The sequence below is a fragment of the Buteo buteo genome, chromosome 9 (assembly GCF_964188355.1).
Source record: "Buteo buteo chromosome 9, bButBut1.hap1.1, whole genome shotgun sequence".
NCBI lineage: Eukaryota > Metazoa > Chordata > Aves > Accipitriformes > Accipitridae > Buteo > Buteo buteo.
In genome coordinates, this window is record NC_134179.1 from 32,056,463 (window position 1) to 32,069,880 (window position 13,418).

General features: G+C 38.0%; 1 protein-coding gene and 1 long non-coding RNA gene across 2 annotated transcripts in view; one reads left to right on the forward strand and one right to left on the reverse strand.

Annotated features, from left to right (window-relative positions):
• Window positions 1-13,418, forward strand: part of SYNE1 (spectrin repeat containing nuclear envelope protein 1) — a 319,748-nt gene that overhangs the window by 238,519 nt on the left and 67,811 nt on the right. Inside the window, exons 100-109 of the mRNA XM_075035971.1 lie at window positions 693-824; window positions 987-1,142; window positions 2,075-2,284; window positions 3,835-3,936; window positions 5,689-5,808; window positions 7,647-7,847; window positions 8,529-8,702; window positions 9,149-9,280; window positions 12,087-12,283; window positions 13,258-13,390. Coding sequence (XP_074892072.1) covers window positions 693-824; window positions 987-1,142; window positions 2,075-2,284; window positions 3,835-3,936; window positions 5,689-5,808; window positions 7,647-7,847; window positions 8,529-8,702; window positions 9,149-9,280; window positions 12,087-12,283; window positions 13,258-13,390 — 1,557 coding nt within the window. The remainder of the gene's footprint in view (window positions 1-692; window positions 825-986; window positions 1,143-2,074; window positions 2,285-3,834; window positions 3,937-5,688; window positions 5,809-7,646; window positions 7,848-8,528; window positions 8,703-9,148; window positions 9,281-12,086; window positions 12,284-13,257; window positions 13,391-13,418) is intronic.
• LOC142034516 (uncharacterized) overlaps window positions 1-13,418 on the reverse strand; it is a 52,740-nt gene that overhangs the window by 9,325 nt on the left and 29,997 nt on the right. The gene's annotated exons all lie outside the window — the stretch shown is intronic.

Genomic DNA, 13,418 nt, shown 5'->3' on the forward strand with positions numbered 1-13,418 from the left:
ACTATTAAATATTGGCACTAGCACTGCTCTTGTTTAAAGTGATTTGAACTGCACTACGATTCAGGTGAATAAACTAGAAAGAAAGAAAGGGCTCAGGCAAAATTCTGATCTACTTACCTAACCCACAATAATTCTGTAACAAATCATCCTTCTGGAATTGACCCGTACTCTGGCAACAACTTAGAGGAAAAACTGGTATTTTCAGTTTGAATTTATTGGTTGCATTCAATTCTTGACCTTAGTGGGTATGTGACAAAGAAGCAAGTGATTTCAGCCACAGAATTTTTACTGAAAGAAACAGAGATTAATCAACTAAACCGGGGACAAACCAAGATCTGTATTAACATACATCCTCCATTTTATTGTTAATAGATGCAGGCCCGCTATTCTTTATATAACACTACATTAAAATCAGCTTCCAAAATTCTAAATATCTTGTATTCATTCAACAGTAGTTAAGTAATTTTTTGGTAAAAATAAGTCATTACTAATTCTGGCCACAAGTAATTATTCTGCACTTCTGTGAACCTCCTGTTGAGCAACCTCATATTCAAGATAATCACGACACGGAACAGTCGTGGGAGGACCATGAGCATTATTTGGTGATATCCTCAGTCAGCAGTAGAATCTGTGTAGCTGAATTTTGTGCCTTATATATGGTAGAAGCATCCTAATTAGTATTTCTCTCTCAGCAGCTTTGTAGCAGACCAAACAGACTGATATCTGGAATGCCTTTGTATAAGGAGGAAGGACAGGATGGAGATAAATCAGTGTCACCAGTATTGGTTGAACTGAATCAGGCCTTTGAAGATGTGTCATCTGAGGTAACATTTCAATTGTCTTTACACCTATCCTCCAGCAGAGCCACATTTACAATGAAAACTCCTCTAGCTCCCACCTGGAAATCCAGCCCTTTCCCAAATATTAGATGTTAGAAAGAGTATCTTGTACTTCTGCTCTGGACTTCTCTGGCTCCTTTTGCCCAGGCTGGACGGGTGGAGGAGAGCCTGCATCTTGAACAGAAGCTGTATAATGGTGTCACAGCCACCTCGTTGTGGCTAGATGGTGTGGAAGAACAGGTCTTTGTTGCTACAGCTCTGTTACCAGAGGAAGAAACAGAAACATACCTCTGCAAGCAAGAGGTAAGGAATCCATGAATAGGACGTTCTTTAAATTGCCAATAAGGATACATTTTGTGTAGTGTTTAGAAAGAAAATATTAGAATCCTGGGTAAGTGACATGTCACTGTCGTAATCTCTATGCAATTGCAGTATTCTAGTGATAGAAGTAACTTTATTGACTGTGTGGAGAATGTTGCAGAAAGCAGCACTTGACCCAAATTTTGCCTGGTCAGAAGAGAATTCAGTATAGAGTCTTTCTTCTTCTGTTTAACTTCTTTGCTAAGCATTAGCAAACACTACATTGTTAAAATTGACATTAAGTGGAAAAGAGGGAGGAATACTCTGGGATATAGAAACAGTACAAATTCATCAACATTAAATGGGGCAGAGGGAGGAGGGGAAGGGGGGCAGTGTGGAAGGGAGGGAGCAGGGGAGAGGGAGAAAGAGAGAGAGAGAGAGAGAGGGGTGATAGGATAAGGGGTAATGGTTTTAAACTAAAAGAGGGTAGATTCAGACTAGATGCAAGGAAGAAATTTTTTACGCTGGGGGGTGGTGAAACACCAGAACAGGTTGCCCACGGAGCTGGTAGATGCCCCATCCCTGGAAACATTCAAGGTCAGGTTGGACGGGTCTTTGAGCAACCTGATCTAGTTGAAGACATCCCTGCTTATTGCAGGGGTGGTTGGACTGGGTGACCTTTAAAGGTCCCTTCCAACCCAAACCATTCTATGACTCTACATCATTTTGTTTCAGGACTTGTTTTCCTCAGAGCAGTCTGGGGTCTTCTTACTGTCAGAGATACTGTAGCTGCATAACTTTGTCCAGTGTGTGTATATTAAACAATGTAAAAAAGTCACTGCATCACTGCAAAATTAGACAATGGTTATGGCAATATGTTTGCCTGCTTTACGGAACGTCTGATTGTCACTTTGTTTTGTTTTCTATAAAATCAGTCACTTGCCAAAGAAATCAAAGATGTAACAGAAGAAATGGATAAGAACAAGAATTTATTTGCTCAGGTATTTCCTGAGAATGGTGATAATAGGGATATTATAGAAGACACTTTGGATTGTCTCCTGAGAAGGCTGACCTTACTGGAGTCAGCAGTAAACCAGAGATGCCATCAGATGAAAGGACGACTCCAGCAAATAGTGACTTTCAAGGTATGATGTCCACCTGAAGGAACAGGGGTACGCCCCTGTAACAGGGGTACATATCAAATGGGGATATAAAGGGTGCAATTCTCAAAGAAATGAGAATTTTTGGTACCACATCAAAAGAACAAGGTTGTCACAGGATTTTACGGAAAAAATGATACTTCTTCTTAGGCTATGCAAAACTTGGCACCCAAATCATGATTCAAAATTTGAACTCTCTGCTAGAAGCCTTCTGCAACTCATGCAATTATTGTAAAGTGATCATTCATCCCATGTTTTCTTACCCTGTTGGCATTACATAAAAGGAAGTTGTTGACTACTGTTCTCAAAGGAGAAAAAGCAACTTTAGAGTTCCACTCTATGCATTCTATAATTTGACAAATGATAGAGTACACTGGTTTTATTAGCTGAGATAAGGTAGAAAACATAACACTGATTCCCACCTTTCTGACCATCTTTAAGCCATCCCGTTACTCTCTTAAGAGCTTGTATCTCAACCTGTCTGTAGTGAGCAAAGCAGAAAAAAATGAAGTGGAGAACTGTGTGATTTAGAAATCTTTTCAAATAGAATTCAGAAATGCTTTCAGTTCTTACTTGGTGTCTACCTTCTCTCCTATTATTATCAAATAAAGCCTCCAGTATGGCTTAGTTTTAATGAAAAAAAATAAATTACAAGCAAAAAAATGGAAAATAGATTCCTGTTGTCTTTAGATTAGGATCATTGTTCCATAGGTTGCTACTACAGCATTTTGTTCCAAACTCCATAACATTTCCTCTGCAGTAGATAGGGAAAAAAAATTTCCACATTTTTCAATGAAAGGCCTGCCTTTGCTGAAGAAAGCAGACAAATTAATTAGAATCCTGTGCATTATTAATATACCAGAGATATTTAGAATTGAAAAGGATTACTGCATGGAAAAAAAAAAAAATCTGTAATGCACCCCTTATATAATGCTGAAAATCTTAGAAAAATGTGCTGATAATTTTCTGTTGGGATGAATGCATGAAAAAAAGAGTAATTGTAGATTGGCAAAATTGCTAATATTTGTGTGCCTAGTCTGATAAGGTACTCTAAAAGTTGTAATGTGTAGTTAGCCCTGTAATGTGTTGAAGCCTTGTTTACTTCTTTGTTATATTTGCTCAAGTTTGTAATGAAAAAAGCTTGTCTTAAAAAGTAAAACCTTGCTTGTTTACAAGTTAATGTGGTTGAATGAAATACATACACAAGAACAACATATTTTTGTTAAATGAAGCTAATGACCCTTGCTAATTACTTATCAAATTAGAAGGCAGAAGCAGAAGTGTGTTCACAGGTTATGTTTTGAAGAGGGGTTGCTTTAGCTTTTAGCTCATATATATCCAGTTACAGATTTTCAGCGATGTTGGATGTTTTGCATTGTCTAATAGTGATGCTTCCAATTTTGGATAGATTTTATGCCTTAGAGCTGACATTGTAACACTGTAATGCTTTAAACCTTTTAGAACATAAAATATTTTTCAGTTGGTTTGTGCTGTGATTGGTTATAATTTGTTGTTGTTGTTTTTGTCTCCTGTAGAATGATCTGAAGCTCCTGTTTACATCGGTGGCTGATAACAAATATTTAGTTCTACAGAAACTAGCAGAGGCAGTTGAGAGACCAGAAACAGAACAAATGCAGGTATTACCAAATCTCTATTACTTGGGGAGGGGAGAAAAGGTAAAGTTTCTGTTCAAAGTATAAACAGATTCTGGAGAACAGTTGCTTTTTATGGGAGAATCTATGTGTTCACAAAAAATATGTGAAAATGAGTACTTCCAAGAGAGTACTACAGTGTTTATAAATTAAAAAAAACCCACAAACCAAAACAAACCAAAACAAACCAACACAAAGTGTCTTTCTTGTCTCCCCAGCTGACTTAGTTTTGCATACACTGGGCAGTATTTGAAAGAAAGAAAACTTCAATGAACGAAAAAAAGTCTAAAGTTTGACTAAATTGTTTGGCTATTACACTTTATTAAATACCAAAGGCACTTTCTTCTGCACTGGTTGATAGTAACATCTTCATTGTTATTCATTTTAATTTAAGGCAATAATTGTTTTTTCTTTATCAGGAGTTGCCTGATGAATAATTAATTATTAATATGACAAAATATATACCATTTCCTTGTTTCTGTTTTGCCAATGAGAAAAGTGAATGAAGTATGCTAAGGGCTACTTTCTACAGGTGTTTCTTGTTACCCAAGAGCTACTGATGTCTGGTGCCAGCAGGTGACTGAGACGAAGAGGCTTATCTTTCAGCTAAACAGAAATAGTGGTCTTTTTATATACCTGTTAATCAAATTTTGAAGGAATTTTAAGTCTTCTGTATGAGTAAGAGAGCTGGCATTCCATGTCTTTCTTTTCTCTCTTCCATGATGCAAAAGATTGGCAAAGATTTATCTCCTGTGTCATTAATTTAACAACCAAATAGGAAAAAAACGTGGTAACAAAAGCAACTGAATTGATTTGTTTCTGAACATCTACCTTGGCTGATAAAACATTCAAATTTAAAAACATTGGTGTTTGTTTAAGATGTGATTGGGAAGGTAGAGATAAGGCCTTAAACAGCCAGGTGACTTAGCTGCATGAAGTTTAAGTTTAGTGACTGTATTGTGCATCCTCTGCATTACTGGGAGTCAGGAGTTCTGCTCACATATATAGTTTAAGCATATATGGATAGGCGGTTTCCAAGAAAGGGCCTTAACAAAGGACTTTAACTACAGGAGTCTACTTTGTGCTTTTAAATTTGTTATAGCTTGCATACATTACTTCAGCAGACTCCTAGGTTGAAAGACTTAGGAAAGCTTGTAGCTTCCATTGAAAAAAGTCAAGTTATCACCTGCATACACTTGCAAATACCAACCTGTGTTCTTAAGTTGTAGTTTTCCAAGTGCAAAAGGGGATGTACAGGTCCTTTTCCCTGACAGTAATTTTGGCCCTATTCTGGTCCTGAAAGGGAACTATGTACAGCTCTTTGCTGTACCATGTGTCTTCTGCTTTGATGGTTGTTTGATTGGTACTCAGATATGACAGGAATGAGTGTTAATAAAAAGAATGCTTTAGAAGAAGGTATTAGAAAAAATAATAGTCCTTTTGTGCCTGTGCTATATAATTGAAAGCATGGAACTTCACAGCAAGGTTTGGTATAAAATAGCGTATGATACTAAAACAGCTTGTTGTTAAAAAAATAACAATGCCATATTGTATTTAACTTTAAGAAGCAAGCCAGGGTCTCCCAACTTTGAATTAATACTTTTTCTTTACAGTATCCTTTAAAATTTCAGCAGATTGAAGTACTGATTAATACTTCAGGCAGAAAAGAGAATGTGTATGGCAGCTACAGTATTGTTATTAAACCTTCAAACTAAATGATGTAATTTTCAAATACAGGTCATACTGCAGGCAGAAGAAGGTTTGAAGGAACTAGACGCTGGAATCAATGAATTAAAGAAGCGTGTAGACAAGCTACAAATTGACCAATCTTCTGTGCAAGAGCTGTCTAAGATCCAGGTATGGTTCTTAAGCTCCATCCTAGATCTGTCTGGTGAGATCAAAGATATTAATATGCTCCTTTTTATTGTTCATAAGGCAGTTCAGGAAAGTGTATTTAAAAGCATTTCTGTGTGTATAAAGAATATTTTCTCTCTGATTCACCTACTTTTTCTACTTTTGCATTTCCAGATTTTTTAACATCTCTATTATTAGCAGTATTAATCATAAAAACACAGAAAAACATGTTTTCTTTCAGCTCTTCTTGACTCTCAGTTCAAACAGATAAAGTTAAGCATGTAAACATAAATGTCTGCTGAAAGTTGATCCGTGTTCTAACCATTGTCTCGTGATCTGGGGTTTAGTTCTCTCACATCTGTCATTAGAAAACACCAAGGGGGGTGAAAGGGGATAGATAGCTAAGTGTGACCTGAGACTGGAAATGTTCTGCTTTTACTAGAACAGCTATCATGTTCCTGCATGCTTTCAGTTAGATTTGGTTTTGAACACACCTAAGTAGCAGGACTTTTATCTTAAGGCTCTCTGAAGTAGATACATGTAGATACATGTGGGTAATTGATCCAGAACTTCTATAAGGCTGTTGAAACTCCTCTGTGAGCAGTTTGGTGCTGAGGCAGGGCAATGCTTAAGGAAAGATCAAGGAGAAGGTTTATCGCTGAATTTTACCCTTTATAATGACATAATAATAAATTGGAAGCAAAGAAAACAGATGAAACTGGACCATAAATTTATTAAGCCAACAAAACAGTGATCTCAATTTAAAATGAATGACAAAAGTTTGTGCAAATGTGTCTTTTGCCCAGTTCTTTATCCGTTTGGTCTTAGAGCCTTCTGCTTTTTTTTTTTTTTCCTGTCAGATTACATCTATAGATATCCTCCCCCGCTCTTGATTTCAGTTTTTAGAAAAGCCTTCCTTTTGCTTTTTTTGATAGTTGCATTTCTCACAATTTTCTCTTTAAAGCTAGGACAGCCAGCTGCAGTCTGAGGGTAGGTACTTTGCTGTTACACTGGATGCTCATAGAGATAGTTTGGTTTATTCGTTTCTGGATGTCTTGTCTTGATCAAAAGTATGGGCTTATCCTCACAGTCAGACATATGTTCTGAGAATACAATTCTCAAAACCAAAAGAAGAAGGTAGTCCTATTCAGGTGAAGAAAAGCATCTGTGGGTTTTTCCTCACTTTCATGGCTGAGGAATGCAAGATGAGTAATAACACATGGAAACTGGTGAGATTCTTCCTTTTGGTTCATTTTGTAATTTGGCCGTAGGGGCACACTGTGAAGTACACACTGCACTTTTTCTGGACTTTACTGTTCTATATAAAGTATATTGCTATTCTAGGCCTGGTTTGGTTTTTACAGGGTGTATGTATCTTGCTTGCTACCAGTAAGCTACTGGGGCTGGAGAGGGAAACATCTGGCTTTGAGATGCCTATAGTCTGTAGCCATGATGGAGTCCATCCAACCCTCTGCCATATAAGAAGCCAAATGTAAACAGCATCTGCAGTGTGCAGTAGCCACACAGTAATCTGGTTTTGGATGACTTAAGCCCAATCACCCTACTCCTTTGCTACTTAAAGCAAGCCTTTGGGACTCTGCTAACTTTGTTCCCAAATATATGCACTTGAAAGAGTTGCAGGTCTTGCTTAATTTTTTCTCTCTTTAAATCGTGACTTGTTAATTTATCAATGAAGACAGTATATCTGCATAGTCTTTTGAGCAGGGAATAGATGTTATTCTGCTAGTATTCACAGAAGAATACAGGGACAGTAAGGTTGCTTCTAGGAAGACATGTAAGGTGTGAAATAAGGATCATCATTGCTGCTTTTTGCCCCCAAGGATAAGTATGATGAGCTCATGATGATCATTGGATCCAGACGGAGTGACCTGAATCAGAATCTGGCTCTTAAGAGGCAGTATGAACGGGCTTTGCAGGACCTGGCTGACCTGGTAGAAACAGGCCAAGAAAAGATGTCTGGTGGCCAGAAAATGATTGTTGCTTCTAAGGAAGAGGTTCAGTTGCTACTTGACAAACATAAGGTGAGAAACTGTGACATATTTCTGGACTAATCATGACTGTAAGCTTGTACACAGCAAATTGCTAACCTTCTGTTCTTAAAGGTTCAGGAGCTTTTCAGAAGGGTGGGCCAGTATTAAATCAGGATATATTAAAACTTACTGTATTTTAAATTGGAATCAATGAACTGTTCTGGCTGAATGATTTTCAAATGCTCTGTTGAAGGTGAACCCGGGCAAATTGCATCTTCTTCCTTATTCTAATAAAAGTTCCTGTTCTTGTCATGTCATGCTACATAGCAATTTCATCCACCACTCCATTTTTCCCAAGAGAAATTTGTGTTTGCTAATAGCACCTACAAACTGTAAGAAGAATTTTCCACTTTTTTTTATTACACAGAATTTTTGGTGGTGTATATCTGATTTAAGCTATTTTTGTTTATGGAATGAGAGTTGGGGTGGAATTTGCGGGGAAAGGATGATCTCTTTCTTTCTTTAAAAAGGCTGTTGTCCTTTTTAAATTGTGTGTTGGATTTTGTGAAATGTTGATAGAGTGAAAAGTTTACCTGATTCTATGTCTACAGATACTTGATTGTACTGCTGTTGTCTTAAAATGTTGGTTTAGTGGTAATGAATTGAGTAAGAATTGTACTTTCTCTTTTCTATTATTTTCTTTACCCTCTCCCTCACACCCAAATTTCTCAGGAATATTTTCAGGGGTTGGAGTCTCACATGATCCTGACGGAAACACTCTTTAGAAAGATGAGTAGCTTTGCTCTCTTGAAGGAAACTCGGTCACATTCAGAGCTAATGACACAAGCTTCAGCTGTATTAAAGCTGGCTCATAAACGAGGTGTGGAGCTGGAATACATTCTAGAGGTGAGAATTTCTGTGGTCTTTTCTGTACTGCCATTGTGATCAACCACCGGGTTATTCTATAATGTTGATTTCTTGTGATTGGTCAGAATTGATGGATATCAGTCCCTTTTGTCCTACACACAAGACACTGATAAACTACGTGCAATCTTTGCTATTTAGCTGTTGTGACCTTTAGGTGACACAAGTTGTGTTCCTCTAAATTTAGAAGAGCTACTTAACTTTAGCTGACAAGGAGAAGGTGACAGCTTTATCCATGTGTTCTAACTAAAAGTTGTGCTTGACACAGAGATGGTGTCTTATTATAGGTTCACTGGACATTTGTACTGTTATTTCTGTACAATCACAACCATGCAGCTATAGGATTTCAGATCGAGAAAGCAAGTAATAAAAATTCTAGACACGCAGATTCAATATTCACCATATACATGGATAATTTGTGTTTGCAGACCTGGATGCATCTGGATGAAGATTACCAGGAACTTAGCAGACAGCTGGAGTCTGTTGAAGGTAGCATCCCCACTGTTGGTTTGGTGGAAGAGACGGAGGACAGGCTTACAGACCGGATTACACTTTTTCAGGTTGGTGCTTTTTAGGCATTCTTTATGCAAAAGTTGGATGAAAGGAACCTCTGAAGGTCACCTAGTCCAACCTCCCACTTGAAGTAGAACAGTTGCCATGGAGGGGATCAGCAATGGCTTTGCAAACCTCAAAGGATGGAGATCCCACAGGTGAGCTGGGGACCAATTGCAGTGCTGCACCACCTACTACTCAAAAGGTTTTCTATAATGCCCAATCTAAATCTTCAACTTTCAGCTTGTCACCATTGTCTTTTTTATATTGTGTGGCACTACTGAGGAGCATTTACCTCTGTCATCTTTTTGATTCTACTCCAAATAGTGTAAGCCTTTGTTAGACTGGCCCTTATCCTCCTGTTTATCAGTCTAAACCAAGCAAACCTCCCTCAGCCTCTTTTTAAAGGACATGTGCTCTAGGTGCCTAAACGTCTTAATAGCTCTACACCAGCCCTGACTACTACCTTCTTCTTGAACTTGGTGGGAGGTGGGGGCAGAGCAGAATCAGATACACAAGATGTGGCCTCATCAGCACCATGTAGGTGAAGACTATAAAATAACTTAAGTTGGTTGTTACAGTCCTAAAGTAGGCCAGTGCTGTGGCTTGCCTTATTCATGATGTTTTGGTTATGGAAGATGCCAGGTTAAATACACTAGCCATTCCCTTCCTAGCCTGTACTGAGAAAATGGGGTTAGTCTGCCCAAGGCACAGAATTTGCAGTTCTTGTTGAGCCTCCTGAGTTTCTGCTGCCTCCAACCTCAAGTTTATCAAAGTGTCTCTGGACTAGGTCTGCCATTTTTTGTCTCAACCACTCTCCGTACGTTAGTATCATCCACAAATTTACTGAGGTACTGCTCTCTGTCATCATCCATGCCATTATGAAGACATTGAAGATGTTTGGGCTCAAATATCAACAGTCTCTGGAGTACTCTGCCCATTACAGTCTGCCAGCCAGACATCAAGCCTTTGATCACTAGTGTTTGAGACTGGTAATGCAGCTAGTTTTCAACCCATGTAACAGTCCATTTATCCAGCCCCCATTCTCTCTGCTTCCAGAGGAGGGTCCTGTGGGAGACAGTGTCAAAGGCCATGCTGAATTCAGTCTCATCAACAGAGACAGTAATTTTGTCATATAATGTTGTCAAGGTAGTGAATCCAAGCTGAATATTCCTGATAACCTTTTAGTCCTTTGAAAATGGGTTCCAAGAGGATGTGCTCCATGATCTTTCCAAAGAGCAAGGTGGGGTTGAACAACCTGTGGTTCCCCAAGTTGCCTTCCTTCTCAAATGCAACAAGAACTAGTAGTTTAAATATAGGTTTTCTACCACATCCTGTTTTTTCAGTCTGTTCTCAAAATGAGAATTCTGGTCTAGTGTTTTGTCTCGTTATACACCAGACACTTTGGTTGGGGTTTTTTTGTTTTCTTGTTTTGTTTTACAGAAAAATGTCTGTCAAATTTTTCTTTCAAGTTGACTTCTTGTCTACTCTGAATTTTTTATGTATATTGTTCTTTTACCAGACAGCTTTCTGCTTTTGCAATGGTATGAGGAGAACTTAAGCAATCTATTGTGCGTGGGTTTTATTTTGGTTTCGTTTAATGCTAGGCATTGATTGTTTTGGTCCTGACCCTAGATTAGTTTTCCTCTTTTGTTTCTCTTGTCAGTTACATAAATTAGGTTATTCAAATCCAGATTCTCAGACTCTGCTGTGGCATAACTTTTAATACTTTGTTTTTTCTCTCCCTGTGGCCACATTTAGGTTAAAAATCCATCATAATTAATTTATAACTATCTTAGATTTTTTTATGCTACTCTGTAGGAGTTATATTTATTTGTGTCTATATGTTGTATGTAAGTATCTACATAGACACACACATATATAAATTTAATATTCTGTTATTAGAGCTCTATTTATGTGAAAGAGAAAATAAGAAGAGTGATAGAAATTTTATGTACTCGCCATGAGACTGGTAGTTTTGCACACTTTAGTTTCAACAGAACTAAAAAATGGGAATGCATGTACATTTTGTGCTCAACCTTAGTCAAAGATACAGATGTTTTTAAAATCTGTACTATTTGTGTAATGATAGTGGAATTTGGCAGGTAGATTTGCCGACATATACGAATTCTTTACCCATCCATAAGTCACCATTTAAATGAAATCTATCTCTGCTCCAGGTTGGATTCAGAGTCAGAGTATCAACAGCCTTTCCTTTTTCAGTACCTTTTTTGCTTTTTTGTGCCATAACAATTGGTTTCTGTGTTCAGGGATTTGGATGGGTGGGGTGATCTTCTCTTTTGTAGCCATGGATAGCAGGAGGGTAGATCAGTAAAAGAAGAGTTGGATGACCAGAGAGCTGAAAATAGGCATTGAAAGGGCTGAAGAGTGGCCACTGTTAATAAATAGATATTGGACACCTTTAACTTTCACTGAAGTAAAGTTTTCAGCAGATGGTAGACTAAGTTCTGACACTTTAATCAATTTCTCTCAGAAATGGTGTTGCTCCATGAAGATTCTTTTGAAAATATTCTTTTCAAGTGTAAAATATCTACACCGAGGAGGAGTTCATCATAAGGAGGTATCAATAGACATATTGCAGTGAGGGGTTCTGTGACAGCACGTTCAGATTTTGAGCAGGTTACCTCTATGATGGTTCTCAGGGAGTTCTAGACCTGGAGCAGAGGGCAAAAAATGTGATGTGCCATGGTGACATTAGATATGCTCAAAATAGAATAAAAGAAAACTAAATGTTGAGAAAGTGTGGTACCAGAGACCTGCAGAGCTATCTAACCATCTCCTCTGTCATTACAGCATCTGAGATCTAACCTCACTGAATACCAACCTAAGTTATACCAAGTGCTAGATGATGGGAAAAGGCTCCTTTTCTCTGTTAGCTGTTCAGATCTCGAAAGTCAACTGAACCAACTAGGAGAACACTGGTTAAGTAACACCAGCAAGGTTACCAAGGAGCTTCACAGGCTGGAGACAATACTGAAGCACTGGACAAGGTAATGCTGATGTAATGGACAGTATAAACTACTTCACCTGCACTGTTCAGGTCAAAGTCATTCTGAACTCAGAACTATTAGATTCAACATTTAAAAGAAAGTACTTTGAGATGCATACGATGGTTTGACTACTCTGCAATATCCTACTTCTTTTCCATAGAAGTGCTATCATACTCTCTCATTTGCAATAAAACATGTACCAGATAGGAGCTGGTGGGAGGAAGTCAGAAGATATCTTATTTAGATGACTAATTTAGAAGCTCCATGTGCATACAGGTTGATGAGAAAGGGTGTGTGCTTTGCTAGGTAGCATGAGTAGCTTCAACATGTTTTTGTAGGGGCATTACCACTGCTGGGTTCTTGTGGGTCTGTGTCATTGCATATATGGAAGGAAGCTTTTAGCTGCCTTTACTATATGTTTATATGCTACTTTTGAAATGAATTCCCTAAATGCTATACAAGTTTTGTCTATTATTCATAGTATCCCTGGTTTGTTGGCTCACTAGCCTTTAAAGAGAGATACATAAAGGGTTTGTATGTATGAAGGTTATGTGGAGACACTCTTATTCTGACATCTCATTACTTGCTTGGCATATGAAATGATATGGACATAGTTTCTGAAAAAAAAAATTAAATTTCTGCTCTGAGAGACCTCGTGGTAAAGCTTTTTGGAAGATTGAGCCTTCTAATGGAAAGCAAAAATCTGTTTATGTGTGTGGGGTGGGGTGCTGTTACAGCTTGCCCGAACAGGTTTGTAACCCAGTTACTAGTCCTTCACTAAACTTAGTTTTTCTTAAGAGGTAAAACAAAGGCACTGTTAGGAATTATGGGTGTAATGGCTAAAATAATAGCTTTGTCATACCATGCCAGTCTTTAAAATTCAATCATGGTTTTTTAAAATTGGAGGAGAGACTGCTCAGTTGGAAGTGCGAAGCAGTGATGACTGTTTTAGTTTTCTTTAAACATCTTTACAGGTATCAGAATGAATCAAATGAATTGACACATTGGTTGCAATCTGCAAAGGAGCGACTTGAGTTTTGGAGCCAGCAGTCTTTGACAGTTCCTCAGGAACTGGAAACAGTCCGAGACCACCTGAACTCCTTTTTGGTAAGTCATTCATGGACCTAGGACACCT